Source organism: Acanthisitta chloris, unplaced genomic scaffold (genome assembly GCF_000695815.1).
Source record: "Acanthisitta chloris isolate BGI_N310 unplaced genomic scaffold, ASM69581v1 scaffold40260, whole genome shotgun sequence".
Lineage (NCBI taxonomy): Eukaryota > Metazoa > Chordata > Aves > Passeriformes > Acanthisittidae > Acanthisitta > Acanthisitta chloris.
In genome coordinates this window covers 12,258-32,608 of record NW_008651834.1, presented here as the reverse complement: position 1 = coordinate 32,608, position 20,351 = coordinate 12,258, and the positions used below count along the sequence as shown (strand labels likewise).

Genomic DNA, 20,351 nt, shown 5'->3' with positions numbered 1-20,351 from the left:
AGCAGGAAAAGCTTCTTGAAGGGTTTTTAGGAGAGGCTTGATCAAATCCCATTTGGATCCCCGCATATCGATAATAACAGTGAATCCTCGTTTACAAACATCTTCACTGTAGGAATAAAAGTATATCAGGATTATTAACATTGTGGACAGTCACACTGAGACAACTTTTGTTGCTAGTGTTCACTGCTTCAGAGCAAAGCAAGGAATTCTATACTTGTACAGCATAAAGGCTATATGAGAAGCTACAATAATTTTACCATAATTTAATTTATAAGGAATTCAAGTGTTTATATTACAGTTTAATCTCTAATTGTCCAAACAGAGGTAATTCAAATTTTCACCAAAAACATACATACTTTCACACAATGGATAACAGAACCAAATCTATCTGTACAGAAGCTATTTATGTGTACACACAACAAATTCTGCTTTCAACATCACGAACTCAACCCACAGCCAAAGTCAACAAGGGTCCTGAGCCTTAACATTACTGGCCACTTGTAAATTTGGGTGCCTTTATTTTTAGAGGCCTCTTTAAGGGTTTTTTAAAAAGTGTCATTTCCATAAAAGTGCCTGGCAATCATTCCCTGACAGGAAGGTCCTTGTGACTCAGCCTGTGTGCTGTTGTCACTGGGGCCTTTTTCCCCCTCCCAACTGATCTTCCAAATGCTGCAGGATCTTTTTCAATCTGCAGTCAGACTTTTCTGCCAGCCTGTGCTCCTCACTTCTCAGAGGTTGAAGACAGTTTTGTGGCCTGGTCACTGGCAATGCATGGGGCCCAACAACACCAGAGCATTAGCTAGCAAACACATTTTCTTTTTCCTCAGGAGAGGAGAAAGAATAAAAGGTCAAATCCAAGGCAGATTTCAGCACAGCTTTTCAAAGGACATAGTAGTATTTATCCTCAGAAAAAGTGGTATGGCTCAAAAGTGTCATCTTCCATCTGCAGCATCCAACATTTGATGAGACTTAGGAAGTGTCTACTACTCTGACTGACAGGCTAATATATCTGCCATGCATTGTGTTGAAGCCTTGAGAACTATAGTGTCTGCTTTAGTCTTCAAACTCTTGCACAAAATGTGAAAGTTCCCATTCCCGGTAATATTATTGGTATGGTAAATGAGTAAAATCCATTGGTGGTGCACTAAAGATGCCAGAATGGTCTATACTGATCTAACTTTACAGGTTTTTTAAGGTGGAATGGAGATCACAGGTTTCTCCATGAAAAGAGAAGCTGTTGGAAGAAAGGAAGTGTGGAAAGGAGAAAGGAAGATGAATTTTTTTTAAGAGTGTAGGAGGGTAGGAAAGCTCTAAAGAGAGACTAGGACCAACTTGATCAGTGGGCTGAGGACAACTGCATGAGGTTCAATAAGGCAAAGTGCCAGAAGAGGTCTAGAATACATCATATGAGGAATGGCTGAGGGAGTTGGGATGTCTAGCCTTGAGAAGAGGCTCAGGGGTGTTTCAAGTATGAAACTGATAGGAAAAAGGATGAAGAAGGAGAAAAGGAAGAAGAATAATCATTGATTTTTTAGCTTCAAAACACATCAACATATAACAACTCTCGAGGTTGTAACAAAACTCCAAACAATGCTCTTCATTACAAAGAGGATTTCCCTACTTCATTCATCACACAGGTATGCATGTTCCTGTATGAAATAAAATCAGTGCAAAGATGGGTACCTCTTTTCAATTCTAACACAGGAAATGTACAAATGGATGGTATTTTCATTTTGAGAAAATCTAACTCTGTTTAAAGAGTGTTGCGCACATTCTTGCAGCAGTAGCTTTGCAATTTTTCTTCATTAATGTGATGAATGGTACTAACCTGCAACAAGGTCTATAGGTCTGTAGTCTTGTCTACACAATTTCATGCCCCCAGCAAAGTGATAATTCCACATTCTTCTGACTCTTTGCAGAAAATCAGGACCCAATTTATAAACTTGCTTGTCAAAAGCTCTTATTTAAGAGTGTTTAAACTGCTGCAAGCCAGAAAGCTGCCTGCTCATTATTTCTACTCTCAGTTGCTGAGCTTGCTGTGGAGAGGGCTGCCTCTGAGAGCACTCAGACTACACAAACAGGTAGCTGGATACTAAAATCTCAGAGAAAGAAGTGGGAGATAAAAAGATTATTTAGATTGTAATCTCTTCAGGGCAGGGACCATCTACCCTGGTGTGTTTGTTTAAGGAGCCTGCCTTAGTGGAGGTCTCCAGCTACCTATACTCATACCACAGCCTTCAGCTGTCTGGAATGAATTCCAATAAAATACTTTTCAGGAAACCATAGATGCAAATCCAGGGAATTAAAAATAATGAGTAATAATGATCTGCAAAACCAAAACTGAGTACGTATGTGAAAGTACAAAAGGCTTACATAAACGTAGAGACACATCACAGGCAATTAAGTTTTTTTAAAAAAAACTTTAAAAAGGCCATAATTTATGCTGCAATATACAAATATTAACAGCTATTAAGAAGGTCCTAAAAAGGCTGGCCTTGTGTAGACATAATGAAGCACCAACAAACTCTGGTGAGGCAATCTGTGAAGATTTGTCATCTTTGACAGTCAGTCATTTTTCTTCAGTTACCTCAGCATAGATTGAGGAAATGACCTGAGGTTCCTTTTGAACAGTCTAGCCATGCTTATTAACTTTATTGCTTAAAAGCAACAACTCAAACCCTTACCAATTTAGCAATTGATTGTGAAAAGCATCAGTAGCAATCAAGCTTCCTCCACATTGTCCAAGCAAGACATGCCTTATTCCTGGCTCCCAAGATGCTACATCAATACACATATCTATTACGCACAAGTAATCATTTTAGTATGGCAATTAATGTTGATTGTGGTACTTAATTTTTTCCGGTATTGATATTTGACCAGAAACTGGAAAAAACACTCAGATCAAGGTATTTGGACAATCCATCAGCCTTTTGGCTGTGCTCATCTGGACTAGATTTGCAAATGTGAGCACAAAATATCTGATAGTTGATATGCCATTTCAATTGCTACACTGCTTTTAAGCAGAGACAAAACCTAGATCCTAAGTTTAATAAAAATACCCTAGAATATTTGTGAAAACAACACTTGGGATCTAAGTTTAAAAAAAAATAGAAAAGCATAAAATTGAAACTCAGAAGCAGATGTGCTAATTTTGTCAAAATAAATGCCTCTATTTTGGTTTCTAGGGTACTTTCATAAGGGTTATTTTCTCAAATTTCCTCTTTAATTCAGGCACATTCTAAATTGTATTTTCTTTGGCAAGAGCTGGCTTGCTGGGTACCAAATGAGTTTAAGGACTTCATTCTTTCTGATTAATCTTTCAAATACCTATCATTGATTATGTGTATTTTTCATCCTTAGAGTTTGGCCAAAGCTTCTGGCATTTCGAAGCTTCAGCACTTGATTAGCTGAAATAACATAATATCTCCATTCCCATTTTGCAGTCATGAGCTAATGATGAAGCAGCACATTTAGCATGCCTGTTGGACCACTAAAAGCACAGATCTGACATGTCGAACATCTCATTCAAAATATGATTTGTTAACAGGGAGTGTAAGATCTCTTCTAAGGTGGGTCAGTGTAACCTTGCCAGGAGACACTCTCAGCATAACAAGTAGCTTTTCAAGCATCAATTTGTAAGCACAAAATCTGCAGGAGCTTAATTATTTTTGAGATCAACATTCCTTTGACAAATGTGGCTATAGTTAGCCAATTGATTCATAAACTGAAGGTGGAAAAGGGAGAGGAAGAGGAGAAAAACAGGTATATGAAAACCACTTAGCACGAGCTGTTATCCCAAAGGCCTCATTTCATACTGAGACCAAACTCATTCCATTGCCTAGTTTCCATATCAAAATATGCCAAGGTTCACTTCAGTAACTTATGTGCTAAGATTATTGATTAATTGCAATTTCTTATTCATTCTGTCTGTGGTTTATTTACTCAGCTTGAAAATGAAACTAGGTGGGGAGCTTTATAATCAGCATCACTTATAGACTTTAATACTTTGGTTTTACATCACCATATTGAGCCTGAAGATCACCTTGTCAACAGAAACAGTCATCTATATTCATAATATACTTTCCAGTACATAAAGAGGACCAGATAAAGTCCTTTTCAGTAGACCTGTTTGTCAAGCACTCCTGAATCATCATTATTTATTAAAATATTTAATATTTCACAGCAAACTGTACCTTGCTCATTATCCCAGTTACCAGATTCGTTCCTGCACTGTCACACCATCATTCTGAGCTGTCACCCACATCCCTCAGTGACAGTGACTGTTCAGTGTGATGAGACATATTGTCTTCTCAAAGATCCTAGGACACCTGTGACTCCTAATCCTCACATCTCCATAATGTACTGGTATATCAGAGAACAGCAGAGGAACTCAGTGATGCACATCCCCAAAGCACCATTACTCTGGAAGAACCATTTCCACCAGAGAACTTCAGCTACCAAAAAGACACTTAGACAGTCTTCATCCTGGATTTTCCTTCTTATATTTTATAACTTGGTTTCACAATGCTTTTTTTGTAATTAGAGGAGAACAGTCACCAGGCCCCCCATTTCCAATTAACCCTTTCTTTCTTACTGCGACCTAAATTTGTTTTTCCTCTTTCTGCACTGAAAAGGAATCACTCATTATCACTTTTTTTCTTTGAAAAAGAAAGAAAGAAAGCAAAACCACTTTCACACTGGCTGGAGCTGGACATAAAGCAGTGATCTAGAGAAATTTCAGTGACATGTTGTAAAAAGACTTGGAGCTGGTGAGGTCCAGGCAGAGACAAACCTCCTGCCTCTGTTTTCCAGGCACTGCTCTTAGGGGACATGAGGCATGATTGCAAATGGCACAAGAATGCAGATGTGTGGGCTGCACAACATCCACATTCAACCCCTGCCTCTGGCCCCAAGTCAACAGGAGGGAACAGAAAGACAAAAAACCCAAATACTTTGGCAGAAACTAACTGATGCCAGAACGGGTCCTCCTGCTATTCTCAAGCAAATAACTCATTTTGGTATTCAATTTTTACTTCTAAGAAAAATGGCTCTGAACTCAATGCAATTCTGTTGTAAAATGATGTAAGCTAGAAAGAACTCAGACACCAGCTAGGTGTCAGAAACCCTTTTCCCAATATGTAACCACAATCCTGTGAGCTCCTGCAAGTTGTTGTGAGAGTTGCAGCTCCCATATGGTATCTCTGTTAGGATTCAGCAGGGATCTGTTGTGCTCTCTTCTACCCAGGCAAAAATCCTGATCTACATCATTACAGCCCAAACCAGAACTGGGACCCAGAGCTCTGCAGGCATTCGGCCTCCTATTTAATTGAGCAAATAAACACTATTTGAGAAGCTTCCTGTCTTCATTCAAATAGCAAAGATATAAAACACAGCTGTGTCCAAAAATGCATGATCGCAGCTGTTAAAGCCAAATCTGGAGGACGAATATTATAATTTTTCACATTCCTGTTAAGTTTCTGTGGGCAAATGATGCCTTCATCTAAACCCATTTACCCTCTTCCCCTTTTGTTGTTGCACGTCTACTACATTTGGATCAATATCTGGCAGGTCTTCCTTGAAACAGCTGCTGAGATAAATATGAAATTAATCAGGGCTTTGTTTTTGTTGAAGCAGGGCTACATTTAAAGATTTGTTACTACAACAAAGAAATATTTGAACAGTAAGTACCACTCAACTCTCTCTTGAGCACTTAAAGTCTTGTATTTGAGATGATTTAGCAGAAACAAAACAAAAATGCTTTACCAAATGAAAATTATATGTTCTTGACATTTGCTGGAAAAAATAAATATTAGGGTTGTGCTGAAATATAAACACACCATTCTTGAAAAGGTTTGGATGAGCAGAGGCTATTGAAAGGAAGTCTGAAGATTCAAATCCATTGGATTCCAGATGAGAAAGAAATATATATGGTTCTGCTTAGCACAGCCAAACTAGTAAGATTCAAAGAAATAAATCTATCTTTTTGCTTGCACTTTAAGCTTTTTTTTTTTTTTCATAGTTCAAGCAAGGAGACCATGAAGTCCATTTCACATGCAGTCACTATAAAGTTTAGTCTACAGTCCACACTGCCAGATTTCCACATAAGGAAAAGGATACTTCATCTGGGCAAGGAGTGCTTGGGGCAATTAGACCCGGGATCCTAATTTATCAGTTCACAGCATCAGTGACTTAGCAAGTGAGTGAATGGAGCATGGTGAACAGCTCCAGGAATTCCAGTCAGCACTGTAAAACACAGTCACTCCAGAGTGGAAAGTCTCCAGATTGCAAATACATACATTTCCTTGAAATGCGTTGTGGGAGGCAGAGCTACCCATAGGGGAGAGACCTTTTATAGCACAAATAAGCCTGCAAACATGTTCAGCTCATGCAAAGAATGATTAATGAAGGTCTAGACAGTCGACAGCAGCACCTGGTAAAATCCAGCACATGTCCAGAGGCAGACACCATGCCAAATTCCATCCTGATGCAAGCAGGTATAACCACTCTGGGACTAGCACATTTGAGCCAGGGCTCAATTGGGCTCATAGATGAGGATAGGAAAAAAAACCTCTTCAAAGATGGTAAAATCACTTTTTCGACATAATATTGACATTTCTTGCAGTAAGCACTCAGTCCTCATACACTGCTCCTGGCAGTGCAGGAGAGCACTGCACATCCATTTATACAAGAGCTGTAATTAAAATAAGGAATTAGGGAGAGAAGATGATACATTACACATCTCTTTATAATAAGATGTTTCACAATGAGTGCAGGTTCTCACAAAATTATTACTGAATTAAAAACTGAAAAAAGGCTTATACTTTTTTATGTAATAACAGCAAAATATTCTGTTAAGTCCTTTTCATGTGAAATCTTTATTTCGTTTGTTCCTTTTTTGATTAGTCTGCTCAAAAAAACCCAAAAGAACAAACTGTTTGAATTTTATCAAAATATTTTGATTGAAATAACATTTTAGAGGTATTTCTGGTGAGAAATTTCTAAAGCTTTTGGATTTTTCCTCATTTAAAAATATGCACTTCAAAATAGCAGATTTTTCCACAAGTAAGTAAATTAGCTTCTCCCCTTTTGCAGTGCAGAGTTCAGCATGGGATTTGCTTTGCACTTTATATCTCTTAAGCAGAAGTGATATAACTATTCTTTGAGACTTGCACAATTTTGGTCAGGGTCCACACAGTCATTTTATTTAAGGGCACACACTGGAAACAAGTGTATTTGCTGGGAGGAAAGTCTGAGTGCTACAACCCAGAAACACTCTGTGGTCCCTGCTATGGGTCTGTTTTGCTAAGATACAACACAGGAATTTGAGTTCACTTTAGAAATGCACAATTAAAAAGCTGATGCCTCCTTTTTCTCCAGGTTGGACAATGAGAACTGACCATGACTAATAAATGAGTGGTACTCATTTTGGGTTTTTTTGAGCACCACCCCTTATACAAACAAAGCAGGTCTTTGTAGGCACAACGATTTACCAAAAATAGGTCACTTATCAGATAGATACTTCCTGCCATGCCAGGCTGGGTGAAGACTGCCTGTTGTATTACAACCAGAAGAGTTTGCTCTGAAGCTGCAGAATCAATCTATGTTATAAGATACAGTTGTAAAATCAATTTTTGTGTATTCTTTTACACAGCAGACTTTACTCATTCTTTCAAATAATTACTGTGATGCCTTTGAGAACAAAAAAAAAGTCCTTTATACAGAGTCCTCAAGAGACAGTGGAAACTGATGTGCTATTAACAACTCAGCTTTAAAACATCCAGCTCATGTCCAATTTATTCCAAGTCAGTCTCCTAGCAAGGCCAGGCTCTCTCACGCTGTCTAGCCAGTGAAGCTACTGGATATGAGGTATCCCTTATTATGTGTGGAGACATAAAGTGAGAGAATAAAATCACTGAAGCTGACTGAGCATAAACAATTCGATAACTCGGTATTTCAAAAGGAGTAGAAGACCCAAAAGATAATGTCAACCCCCAGAATGAGAAAGTAGGATCCAGCTTTCTGGAAAGCAAAGATGAATTCAACAGTCAAATTATGGAACAAAATCCTGGCAATAACTGTGCAAGACTCAACTGAGTCTCTGAGCTAACACTCTGTTTCTCTTCCAAGATTACTTGAGGAATTTCTCCAGCCTCAGATGCTCTCACCTTTGTAGGAGACTGAGCTCCTTAGGTGTCTGTGTGTGGTCTCCTCAGATTTACAGTCCATCATGCTAAGGCACTTTCTCACACTGATGGGAGCTCACACATTGGTGTCATGCTAACACAGTTTTACTGTTGCTTTCCTTATGATCCTGAACTTTCATTATGATCACTAATAATTCCAGTTCTCCATCAGTATGTCTACCCATCAGTCACCTCTACTGTTCCATCAACTAAAACAGGCTCAGATAAATGCTCCAAAAAGTAATTCAATGGTTTCAACTGCCCGTTGCCTTTTCCCTATTAGCTGTACTGCTTCTCCATCAAAAGCACAATAAAATTTCACAGGCAAGTCCATCTACAAGTGCCACACATGAACATGCATCATCCTATTCATCTCAAGAACTGCACACCCCAGGTGGTGCTTTTCCTGCCGCCAGATCTGAAAATTGTATTGACCAATGTATGCCAGTATAGGAATCACCTAGGCAGAAAACTCCTACAATCAATGGTAGATATCAGCAAGCCCATGGTAATGAAAATCAGAGAGCAGATTCATGAAACACTGCACCTAAAGACATGAAGCCTCATACTGAATTGTTTATTTGATCTGAAAGAGGCACATCAAAGATACGCCACAGGCCACAACCACTCCACCAGACTAACAGGTTTCCTACCTGTGAGTTACACTAATGCAATAAAAGATCCTGTGCAGAAATAGGCCTAATGCAGCAGGTTTCTGTAGCAAGATGAACCACCATAGTCATCCTCCCAACCCAGAAAACAACTGATGAGAAACAGAAACTATTTCATAGTTGTTCTGCAAACCTCTAGCCTCACATTGGACACGTCACTCAGTTTCAGAAAAGGTTACTACATATAACTTCCTGACACTGAGATAACACAAATATCTGTAACTATTTTCCTTTCAATTATAGCTTCACAATTTTTTTTTAATTTTTTTTTTTTTTTTTACATCTGGCTGGAGCACTACAGTCCAGGGGATGAGACTGAGTCAGATGAACCTAGTTGGGTTACTCACCTCCTTCTTGTGTTCCTGTGTAACAGCTCAACTCTAACTCTGTGTTACTGTACTTTCCTTATTGAGGCTAATGCATTCTTCCATTGAATGTATTATATTTGCCACATCTTCAGACACAGGTAGGATATATAATTGTAGGAGAATTGCCAATTGCAAATAGTCATGGCCACTTCATGGTTAATTCACAGAAGCTTAAGTGAGATCACTTAATAATCCAAGCATGTGCTTATTTATTCATGCTGGGATATATTCTCTGTTACATGTATGCTGATTTTTTATAGGAAACATTTATTGCTCTATACATATGCTTATTTAATTGTACTGAATACACATGCTTTATTAAACTCATAAATGAGCACATTTATAGGTCTACGTGGAAGGAGAGCCCTTCATATTTTATTTATAAAGTGGGACAATAGAACTGCACTGACATAGAACATCCATTTAATTCAGAGGATTTGAGGTTGTCCCACAGATTTCACTGGGTTTTGCCAGAATCAAAGCTTTTGGGTTTTTTAATTAGATTTCCAGCCCATCTGCTTGCAAAGATAGCCTTGACAATACAAACTAATGCACATTTGTCTTGCTGAGTCTGCAGCCGCTGCAAGGAAACAATGAGACTAGGAGAAAGTCAACTTGCACCCTTCATCTTATTGGGGTGTTAACTAAAAAGCCAATTCTGACAGCCTAAATACCAGAATTCTTAACTATTTCATTGCTGTTAATTTTTCCACCAAACCTGAAGATACAGTATTTGTCATTGTATGAATTATTCACACAAGCTCTTGCCCATTTTGATGACCATGCTGTACAATTCAGGCTGTCAGACAGGACTGGGCAAATACCTGTCCAAATATATATGCCTGCAATTATAATAAAGGATTTACTCTATTTTATTGTGTGGAGTAAAAGCAATGATCATAGCATAATCAAACCTAGAAGCCTATACTGGAAAAGATTGCAAAACCACAATTACTGTGGATTTGATGTAGAACCCACAGGAGCACTAGCCTAATACATAATTTTAAGTGCTTTATGACACAAAACTAAGGAAAAAAGATTAAAATCTCTGTTGCTATGACATGCTTTACAAACAGCAGAGAAAACAGCTCAAATACACTCAGACTTTTTCCTACTACTTGAAAATAATAAGAATACTGCATTGGTCTCTTATGCGAGCGATGCTATATCAATTCACAGTACTTCAGTGCTAAAATCACCCACTAAACTAATGACTAAAAAGAACTGACTGTTCCTGTATTATTGATTCCAAATGTAAATAATTGCTTCAGTCTTCCTTGATATAAGCTCTTCTGAAATAATTATCGATGTGTGTTCATGTTTGTCTATTACACCTCTATGAAGAGGTAAGATTGAGTCTGAGTTTATGACAGTGGTTGCTGCCTGAACTACCACACTGTGAGGATGCTGCAAGGATGCAGACATATCCTAATACTGGGTTTTTTGAGGACAGCAATGTTCATTGACCATGTTTCTTCAGTCCTATGGTCTGTCTGATAAAAATATCTTCCATCTGGTTCCTGTTTGTATGGTTGTGCCTCACAATAGAAGGAGCTTGATTAAGCAATTAAGATGGTGCATGAAGCACATGTTTACACTTGCTAGATATGGATGGACGTCTTTAGCAGGAGAAACAGAGTACTTAAAGAAGAATCAGGAAAAGGACATGGTAAGTAGTAGCCTGCAGGCCAGACAGGCCTTTTACTGCTTTGGTTGACCTCTTGCATCAATTTCCAAGTTTATTGTAGTAAATTAATGTGTTAGCCTGAAAACGTATTGATATCCTCCTTGCAACTGTGACTAAGAGCCAACATGGTGAATGCATGTTTCCACCTTGATGATTTCCTTCTTATGCCCCTGGCAATTTACATGACGAATAAATATCTTTGCTCTGTCTTAAAATGTATGAGAGCTATGGAAAAGTCCTAGACCCGGTAATGGCTGCCTAGACAGATTCTCTCTAGTCTCTTGAGATCCATTTGTTGCTTGATTCTGTTTGCAGAGCAGATATATATATTTCCAGTTCGATCAGATTCTGTTGAAGTCAGCCATAGCCTGGAAAAACCAACAAGTGAATCCTGTGATTTACACAGGAGGCACCTATCAAAGGTAGGAAGAACTAATGGTTTGATAAATCAATTGAGACTCACTCATAAAATAACCCAATATATTAATTTGCTTCCAACTACCTTAAAATACACCCCAAAAAAATCTTGCTACATCATCTGGTGATAATGATTTCTTTCCTCTAATCTCTGCCCCATATAACTAAAATAATTTATCATTAACTTTGCTAGAACTTAACCAAGATTTGAACCTATGTGATGTAGGACATAAAGTGGCGCGGGACTGGAAAAGTTCCATTTTAGCACTGCAAGAACAAACCTACATAATAAGAATGCTGTCATAACCTGTTGTATCATCTTAAGATGTAACATCTTAAGAAGGATCTTAAAGAGCTTTGCTGTGAGTAATCAGGTGTTAAATAAAATAGGGTCTAAATATTATGCTTTAGAGTATTTCACTCAACAACAAAAGCACAGGAAATCAGTATTGGTGAAATTCACCATTTTGTATTGAACTTAGACAAAGAACAAATTGTGCCTCAGAAGATCTCTGAAAATTTCCTTTGAAAAGGGACTTACTTCTTGGCCAAGAGAATAAGAAATACGAAAAGAAAAGCAAGGACTGAATAAAGCTATGTGCCAAAATATGTTCAGAGGTGCAGCAATTAGACTTTTAACAGAATCCTTAATTACACATCTGACTTCTGGCATCTTTTCAAGACAGCATGAAAACAGGTAAAGTTCTTTTGTGCATTTGTATCCTCCCACAAAAAATAAATAGGGGAAAAAATGTTTTCATTTGTAAAAGCAATGATACATCAGCCACCTCTGAAAGGGCAACCTGAGCACAATATTGGCAAGATGGACTTCAGCTTCTGAAAATACCGACTTGTCACTAATTTCAAAAGTCCAGAAATGGAGATCAAGACAACTCTGCACTGGTACTGTATCCAGTACCATCCATTCATTTGATTTATATTGTTCCACTTTCTGTACTTTATTCAATCATGTCTGCTTTAATTTTCCAAGTGCCCCTGGGAATGTCCAAAATATATAATATGAGCACAATTAGCATCTTACTCACTAACATGAATTTCTAGTCCTATTGTCAGTTAGAGCAGGTGGATTCTCAAGCGACCTCTTTCTCAAACGTATTGAGTGGATTTTACCTAACAAAAATTTATGCCTTTTTCACATAATTAGTAGTGCCCAACAAGTCATCAGAAAAGTGCTGCCAAGGCTAATATACCACAGATACAATTTAGCAGCCCATGAAACTACAGAGGTGAAGTGTCCTACAGAATTCATTCCTAAATGAAAATCCCAGGAAACCTTTTGAGCTGACCCTATTTTCCTGTCACCTACCGTATACAGTATCATACTACAAAATCATTGGGGTGGCTGTTCTGGAAATTAAAGAGAAACTGAGATTTCCAGTAAGCCTGGTAAGTGTGGAATGATATAACAGTTGAGTTTTGCCTTGTGACCAGAGAAGAATGAAACCCTAAAAACCCTGCACATATTGCTTGCGTATTTGATTCCTAGTCTAACAGTTCATTAACAAAGCAGAGCTTCCAGACATTCTTCCTATGGGTAAGATTGTTCACTACTTTCCTATGTACCTGCTTTTGAATTAGATTTTGGAATGGAATTGCAGCTCCTACCCACAAATCTCTAGTGGGAAGCAAAATCTAAACTAATCTGTGATCCCAGAAATGTTTGCTTCTCCAGATGCAGTTTCTGAACTAAATTACAAATGTTGTAGAAACAGAAGAACGGAGAAATGAGGGGACATAACCACAAAATTGGATGTGATTAATCAGTGTCGTAAAAGCTTAGTTCTGTCTTGAGAACAGAGGAAAAAAAAGAGCTCTTAAGGAAAAAGAACATACCGTCTATTTGATTAATTCTTAGACTAACAGTTTAATAACAAGGAAGCTTTTTCAGCCATCCTTCTTATCTGCAAGATCACCCATTAGTTAATCAGGCACCTGCTTTTTATTTAGATTTTGTTTGGGGATTATTGTTCTCCCGTAAGTTCTTCTTCTACTCCCTAGACTCACTGCATGGCAAAATGGCACATTGGTAATGAAACAGGTTTTAAAAGTGCATTTTCTAAGGTCAGGTGGTGACACAGCACATGGCCAATTTCTTATACAGTGCTCCCAACTCAGTATTGGGACAGGCAGCTTCAAGACCCTGCTCCCCAGAAATGAGAGGTCTAATCAGTGCACACTATTAAATGGATGTGTATTTCTGCCTCATGCAGTATACCTATAACAAAATCACTTAGGGCTTTCTATCTTGAAGATGTAAAAATAGCAGTTAACCTTTGTGAGGTCTCTCCTGTATGGACTGGTAAAGTTAAACCAAGGGAGAAGACAACTCAGTGTTCAGTACTGAACTAAACTTCAGGAAGCTCTGACTGTATGTCTTCCCTAATGTTCCAGGATGCTACCTGCCTTAGTGCAAATGTGACCTAAATTAAACCTGAGGCTCCATTTGATTACCAGCTACAAAGATCACAAATGAGCAGAGCTGCTAATAAACACAGTCCTTAGTTGGTGGTCTAAGCAGAACTACTAAGTCTCTTGAAAAGGAAACACAATTTTAGTCTCCAATTAGGATTGACTCAACACAGAAAAGCAACGCAAGGAAAAATTTACATTGCTGAATTAGCAGAGGACTTTGGCCTCTAGAGTGGTCAACTGCTGCATTAAAGAAGATTGCGATAGAAGAGACCTACTAAATCATTGTAGCCAGGGACATTGTTGGTACTTTGCCAAGAACAGTAATCAGTGCCAGAAGCCTACCTTTCTTGCAGCTAATTTTTCACAAGCATCAAATCAACATGCAAATAAAGAGGAATGATGGGAAACTATTTTAGAGGTATAGTTTACAGCAATATAATTTAATGAATATTAGTCTCCATCCACCATGACTGATACTATGCCTTTTCTAAGTGACATACAAACTGTATGTGCACAGAAGATGAAACAAGCATAGGAAGCCCACTTGGAGTTCTCTAAGGCAAAAAAAACCTTTTTATTCCCAGTGGCACATGGTGTTTGCCCATGGAGCAGCTTAATACCATACAACACCATTTCAGAACACAACATTCACTCTTGTCCTGAAATGAAGTGTTTTGCAGACTGTACCTCAAGAACACCAGAGCCATGAACCATGCCCTGCAGAATGGTAAGCTGCTGGGAAAATTTCAAAACACACCCTGGAGTCCCAAAGTATCACAATCCCATGTATGGGTACAATGTGTATTTTAAAATGCCATAAAATTCCTGCTAAGAGTCCCACCCATCTCTATATTAATGCTGTGTTGGTATCCATATTATTTCTATTCCTTAAATGGGTACATTTAATAAGTGCTTGGATGCTGGACCCTGGTTTAGGACTGGTGGAGGACGAATAGCTAATTTTACCAAGCAAAGGTTTTTAATGAGCAATTCTTTCAAACTAAACTTCAAAAAGTAGCATTTATTTGATCCTGAGTGACAACATCAATAGCAGAAGCATCTGGTTTGCTGGATGCTCAAATAAATAATCTATCAATCTATCTAGTGAAAGTTTGCTAATAGCACTGCATAAATATTAGACATAGTCAATTCTTCTTGTATTCCCATGTGAAACAGGGGAAAGGCACAGGAAAAGCATGGGAAAAGCATATGAAAGCAGCCTGGATCTGGCTGGAGACGAACTGCTGCTGCTACTACAATTTTCAGAGAGAGATGCAATTATTATTCAAAATCAATGCTCTACTACAATTTCTATTCAATGACTTTAACGAAAAAGACCATTCAGCAAAGATGTCCCTTATAAATGCAGCATTGACCCAATGCAGGTTCCTACTTTCCCTTGTTTGCACTGTAGCAGGGGTATGTATAAGAGATGGAAGGTATTTCCCTGAGAGCAGCTGCCGTACAAGGGAAAGCTGTTTTGGTGCTTTGGCTTGTTGTTGAAGTACCACAAAGGAACTTTATAAAATATTACATCGCTGGAAAATTCTCCAGAGACTAAGGTTTCTCTTTAAAGTTAGACATAAAATAAAGTCCTGTGTACACAGTCAGAGAAACCAACGTTCCCTTGTTAATAGCAGAAAAGTACACTGTGGCACACGTTGCAGACCAGACAGTGTTTGCCAAGCCAAAAGCATGTCTGAGTTATGCTTTTCTGCCTTTTCTTGGGGGAAAAGAAGAGAGTCTAGAATTATTTTTCTTATTTATGATTTTACTTTGTGTTAAATTATTTCTCTCTTTTTTCTCTTAATGCAAGTAGCCCAACAGCCTCACACCACACAGTTACAATTATGTATTGCTGCACATAGCACTGCAGGATCCACAGGGAACTCTGAAGCAGCACCAGGATCCACAAGGAAAACATAAAATATCGCAGACTAACTTGGTTAGAAGCACCTTGTAGAGAATGAGAAGAAACCATTGATGAGATTTACAACTGTGTACCAAACTTGGACACCTACTCCTTTTGCAAACAGCAGAGAATTGAGCGTCCTAACCTCTGGGACAAATTTTGCCAGTCCCAACCCATACTTTCCATGCTAGAAGAGCATCAGCCTGCTCAATCCCACATGTTATCATGAATTGGTCACTGTTCTATTTTAGTATGATCCAATTTTCTAATATTATAAACTAGCCCGTGCTTTTATGAGCATGGGAACTGCCAAACCCTTGGTATTAGTTTGTACATTGAGTCTCTAATGGTTAATAACAAATGTGCTCTGGAGATACCCCCAACACCTCCAGTCTCCAAGAAGGGCTGACTTCAGACCACCTTTCTCTTTCGGTGGACACTAATTAGGTCTCTTTCCTTGATGCAGCTGTCTATTCTCATTAAATCTGTAGGAATCTAATATTCTTGAGAGTCTTCTCTGACAGATTTGGTTTAACAGTGACTGACAGAGAGCATGATGGCACAAGCTTTTTATCATTTGGAGACACAGCTAAAAATATATTCCTGAAAACACATCTTCAGTCCTACCCAGATTTCCCTACTGGGGAATCCAGATTTTGGAGCAGCATCCGCAACACCTCCATGCATCTGATGAGGATAAGGATCGGGTAGTCTAGGCTGAGACAACTCCACTTCTGTGTGTCCCATTACTGCTCCATATTGGCACACAGTAAGGATCTCATCCATTCTCCATGGTAGTTTAGAAGAGCTTTCCACTGACATTAAGAGACCTTTGACAATATTCCCATTACAAAGCAGACTGCAGAGCACAGCAGTTGTTTTCCTGCTTCTAATGACATCCATGACGAGGATGGCATAAGTCACTTCCAAACTGTAATAATTTCTAAGAGTGGAAAGGATATAGCACGTACTGGAGTTACTGATGAGGAACACAAGCATCCATACTGGAATGAGACAAAAACCATTTTACAGTCTCTGCAAAACCCGTAGGAAAGAGATCACCTACAAGAAAAGTTAGGATTGGCTGAACCACTGCATATTCCACTGACAGCTGCTGACAGCTTCAGGAGGGAACTGCACACGGCCAGTGCCAGCTCTGCTGCCAGCACACACTCCACAAAACGTCTCTCTCTGCTAATTTTAGCTCTGCTGAATTACTGCTCACATTAGCACAAACCTGTCTTCTCCAAGGAAGTCTCGAGGTCGCTGCTGCCCGGACCTCCTGGAGTATTGTGGAGCCACAGGCCTGATGGTTAAGAGGCCCATGAGGAACATGCAACAGCTTTACAGCAGCACTAGCACAGCAAAGGCCAGCGAGGGCAGCATCACGAGGTGTGCTGCAGAGACCCACAAACCACTTGTCAGAGAGCCTCTGAGGAAGAGGATGGAGAAAATTATACTTTGTGTAAAATTTACAGCAAGCTGTGGTGCCCACCAGCTCCCTCACCAGTGAATGGTTGCAGCATATATCCTAGTTTACAAATTTCTGCCTTTCCTCCATCACCTCAGCTCCTTCTTCCAGGCAGCAAATGCTGGTACAACTAACATGCAAAAGCCATTTAGCAGGACGAACAATACTGATCTAATCCCCAGACCAAGGGCCTGGACAGAGCTCAAAAAGCAGAGTGTGCAGCACAGCTCTACGTGAGACAGCTCAGGGGATGGGATGAGGCCCCAGACTCTGCCAGCACCACTGGGTGTCACTCAGACACGGTGGCTCCTGCACCCTAGCAGTGGCAGTGTGCATGGTGAGGGAGGCTGTTTAGCTGTTTGCTCCAGACCTCGAGAAATCCAAGCAGAATCCTCCTCAGCCTGAACCCCCTGTTGGAAATAGAGTCAAGCACAACGTACAACATTGCTAACAGAAATACATCTGTGAGAGAGAGAGACCAGTGCACCCAGCCCACGCAGGGATGCTGAGCAGTACCTGAGGCTCCCCTCAGAAGACAGCTGGGGTTTTCTCAGGGCCTTGGAAAAGCTCAGACCCTTGAGACAGGCTCCTTGGCAAAGCCCATCAACCCTTCAGGAAGGCTCAGCTGATGCCACTGCATGGAATCACCACCCATATAGGAGGTAGCTATTTCCAGGTCAGCCCACCTAGGCTATGTCTGTAATGGGAAGCACTGCCACAGGCACCTGCTCAGAGGGTTTTCAGAGCCTCTCCCAGTATGAAAGAGAGAAGCCAGGTATGGTGATGCTGCAGAGCTATGGCTGGGCAGCAGCAGCCTGTTGGCTATTTTCTGTGCACTGAACCTGGAAGATGGGAGCTGCAGAGAAGGACTCTACTCGCTGCCATCCTTCCAACTGCTCTGAACTTGCAGCCTGAATGCACTGCCTGTGGTGAGGAGAAACACCCCACAGCTGGGAGGGTAGAGCTGAAGCAAAAAAGGCAGACCAGTAAAACCAAAAGGCTTTAGACCTGAACTGGGTAGAGACACTTGTTTTGTTGCCTGGGAAGAGCACAATGTAAAATACTGACCTTTTATTTCATTGGGTGTGTTCCCTCCTCAAGCCCCATCCACTGACTCCCCTGAAGAAAACATGATTGAGCTCTCAGTGGGCTGGAAAAGCAGCCCAGTGCCAGGAAAAGGAACTTCTCTTCCAGACCTGTGCATTTTCTTTGTGTGTTAAGCTTAGCCTGTAGGGCTACCTCTGCAATCCTAAATCTCCAAATTATTAACCTGCTGAATTTTTGTTGGAGATGTTAGTTGAACCAGAAAAAAAACAATATGACTTTGAAATCTCAGCATGAGTCTGCATGGTTGGCAACAAGAGAAAACTGGATTCCCTTCACAACACTGTAAAATAGAACAATTGCCTTGGAAATAATTCAGACATAATAAATGAGGGATTCCTTCATATTAACTGTTTTCAATTGCAGATTTATAGTCTAAAATTAAGCAGATGTTAAGTGTTGAATAGAATGCTTAAAAACACAATGACAAGTTGAAATCCCAGTTTCTCTCTATGTGGCAATCAGTAATTTCAATTATTTATTGGAATTCAATTAAAATATAATGAAATGGAGCAAGTTATACTTAAGAATATAGAAATACTGTAGAATTTAGTGGGGAAAAAACAGTAACAGATTTTCAAGTCTTCCAAAATGGTGCAAAAAGTTTTGGATATAAGATTAATAATTTAGAAAATACTTTCAAACGCCTTTGTAGATATTTTAAGGAATTTACTTTAAATAAAGAATTCAGTCTTGAAATAACATCAACCTTTATTTATCTATTTGAGTTCCCAAACTCGTGTTCTGAAACAAGATAATCAAGTCTTCATGAGGTTGTTTCAATATTAACATTAAGTTGCTCACATTTGCTTCTACTGCACAACAGAGATGCCTCCGTTAGACCCAACAGAAGATACAGATGATCACTGGGAGAAGTGAGATGCTTACCCAGCTTACCCTGCCTTTTATTATTCTTTAGAAGAAAAAGACTACATGAACTGTGCAATTCACAGTACATTAACTGCAAGGCTCTGTATCATGCTATTTGTGCTGCTCATCAGAAAAGCAGTCTGAAAACACTTGCACTGTTATGGAGCTGGAAATCAGAGCAGGGGTCAGCAGCTAACCAAGCTGGAACCACTCAGACTGCTCTCAGCTCCCACAGAGGGCAGAGGAAAAGAGGATATATGCTTTAGGTCCAGAGCTGTGCAAGATCAGTCCTAACACTATCCAGAAAAACAGCAACAGGTAATGAAAGCAGGAAGTAATCTGAAAATTGATACAGAGAGCCCCCATTTACATTGGGTTTGGAATTATTTTTAAAAATAATCAGATATTACAATTCAAAAACATAGGAAATTAAAATCTTGCACCTATTTCAAAAAAAACACATATTTATTCAAAACAGTGTCATGAGAGCTGGAGAAACTGTTGTTTTCATCCCACTGCTGCAAGACAAGATTTGGGTCCCTCCTGATACACCTTCTAACAAAGTCTCCAAGAGAAACCTGCTTCAATTCTTCAATCTATTATTTTAATCCCTTTCTTTTTATCCCATTTGCCAAGTACACTGAGACCAAATTGCTTGCTTTAGCTCAGTCTTGCATACTGGTTTGTAATCCCTTCACTTTTATTTTCCCCTTTCTTTAATCTAAGCATCCCCACTACCTTTAACCTTTTCTTCTATCTCCTGCACCCCAGGCTCTGACAGCTCATGTCATTCCCTCTGCACTTCTAGGAAGTCCACACTTTCTAACAGCTTCTGGTAAATGGGAGTTGCCAAGCTTGCAGCTGTAGACACTTAGTGCAGAATTTCAACATCAATTATAGGCACTGTCCACTCATCTAGGAATTAAATGTCTCAATAGGTTGCTACTACAGCAAGAAAGAAATTTAAGATCCTCTTTTGAAGAGCTATCTCCAACAAGCAGTGAATGTGTAACTTGGTCCTGAGGTGGTTAATAAAGGGACACAGGAAGCAAAACAGAGCAGAGTGGTCAGAAGTCTTCTAGCAGGACAAAGTGAGACCACCACTATTTCAGCAGAAGTCCTCCAGTCCCTAAGGGATGGTGGTAAAACATCACATACCAACACCACATATGGTAGAGGCTGGATTTGAACTGGCTATTGAGGGGCAAAAGGCTGTTAAATTCACCAGCACTCAT

At 39.4% G+C, this 20,351-nt stretch overlaps 1 protein-coding gene across 1 annotated transcript in view; it reads right to left on the bottom strand.

Moving 5' to 3' along the window:
* Positions 1 to 20,351, bottom strand: part of LOC103802270 (kalirin-like) — a gene marked incomplete at its 3' end in the record, with an annotated part of 32,386 nt that overhangs the window by 5,043 nt on the left and 6,992 nt on the right. Inside the window, 1 exon segment of the mRNA XM_009074730.1 lies at positions 3 to 106. Within this exon segment, the coding sequence (XP_009072978.1) occupies positions 3 to 106 (104 nt within the window).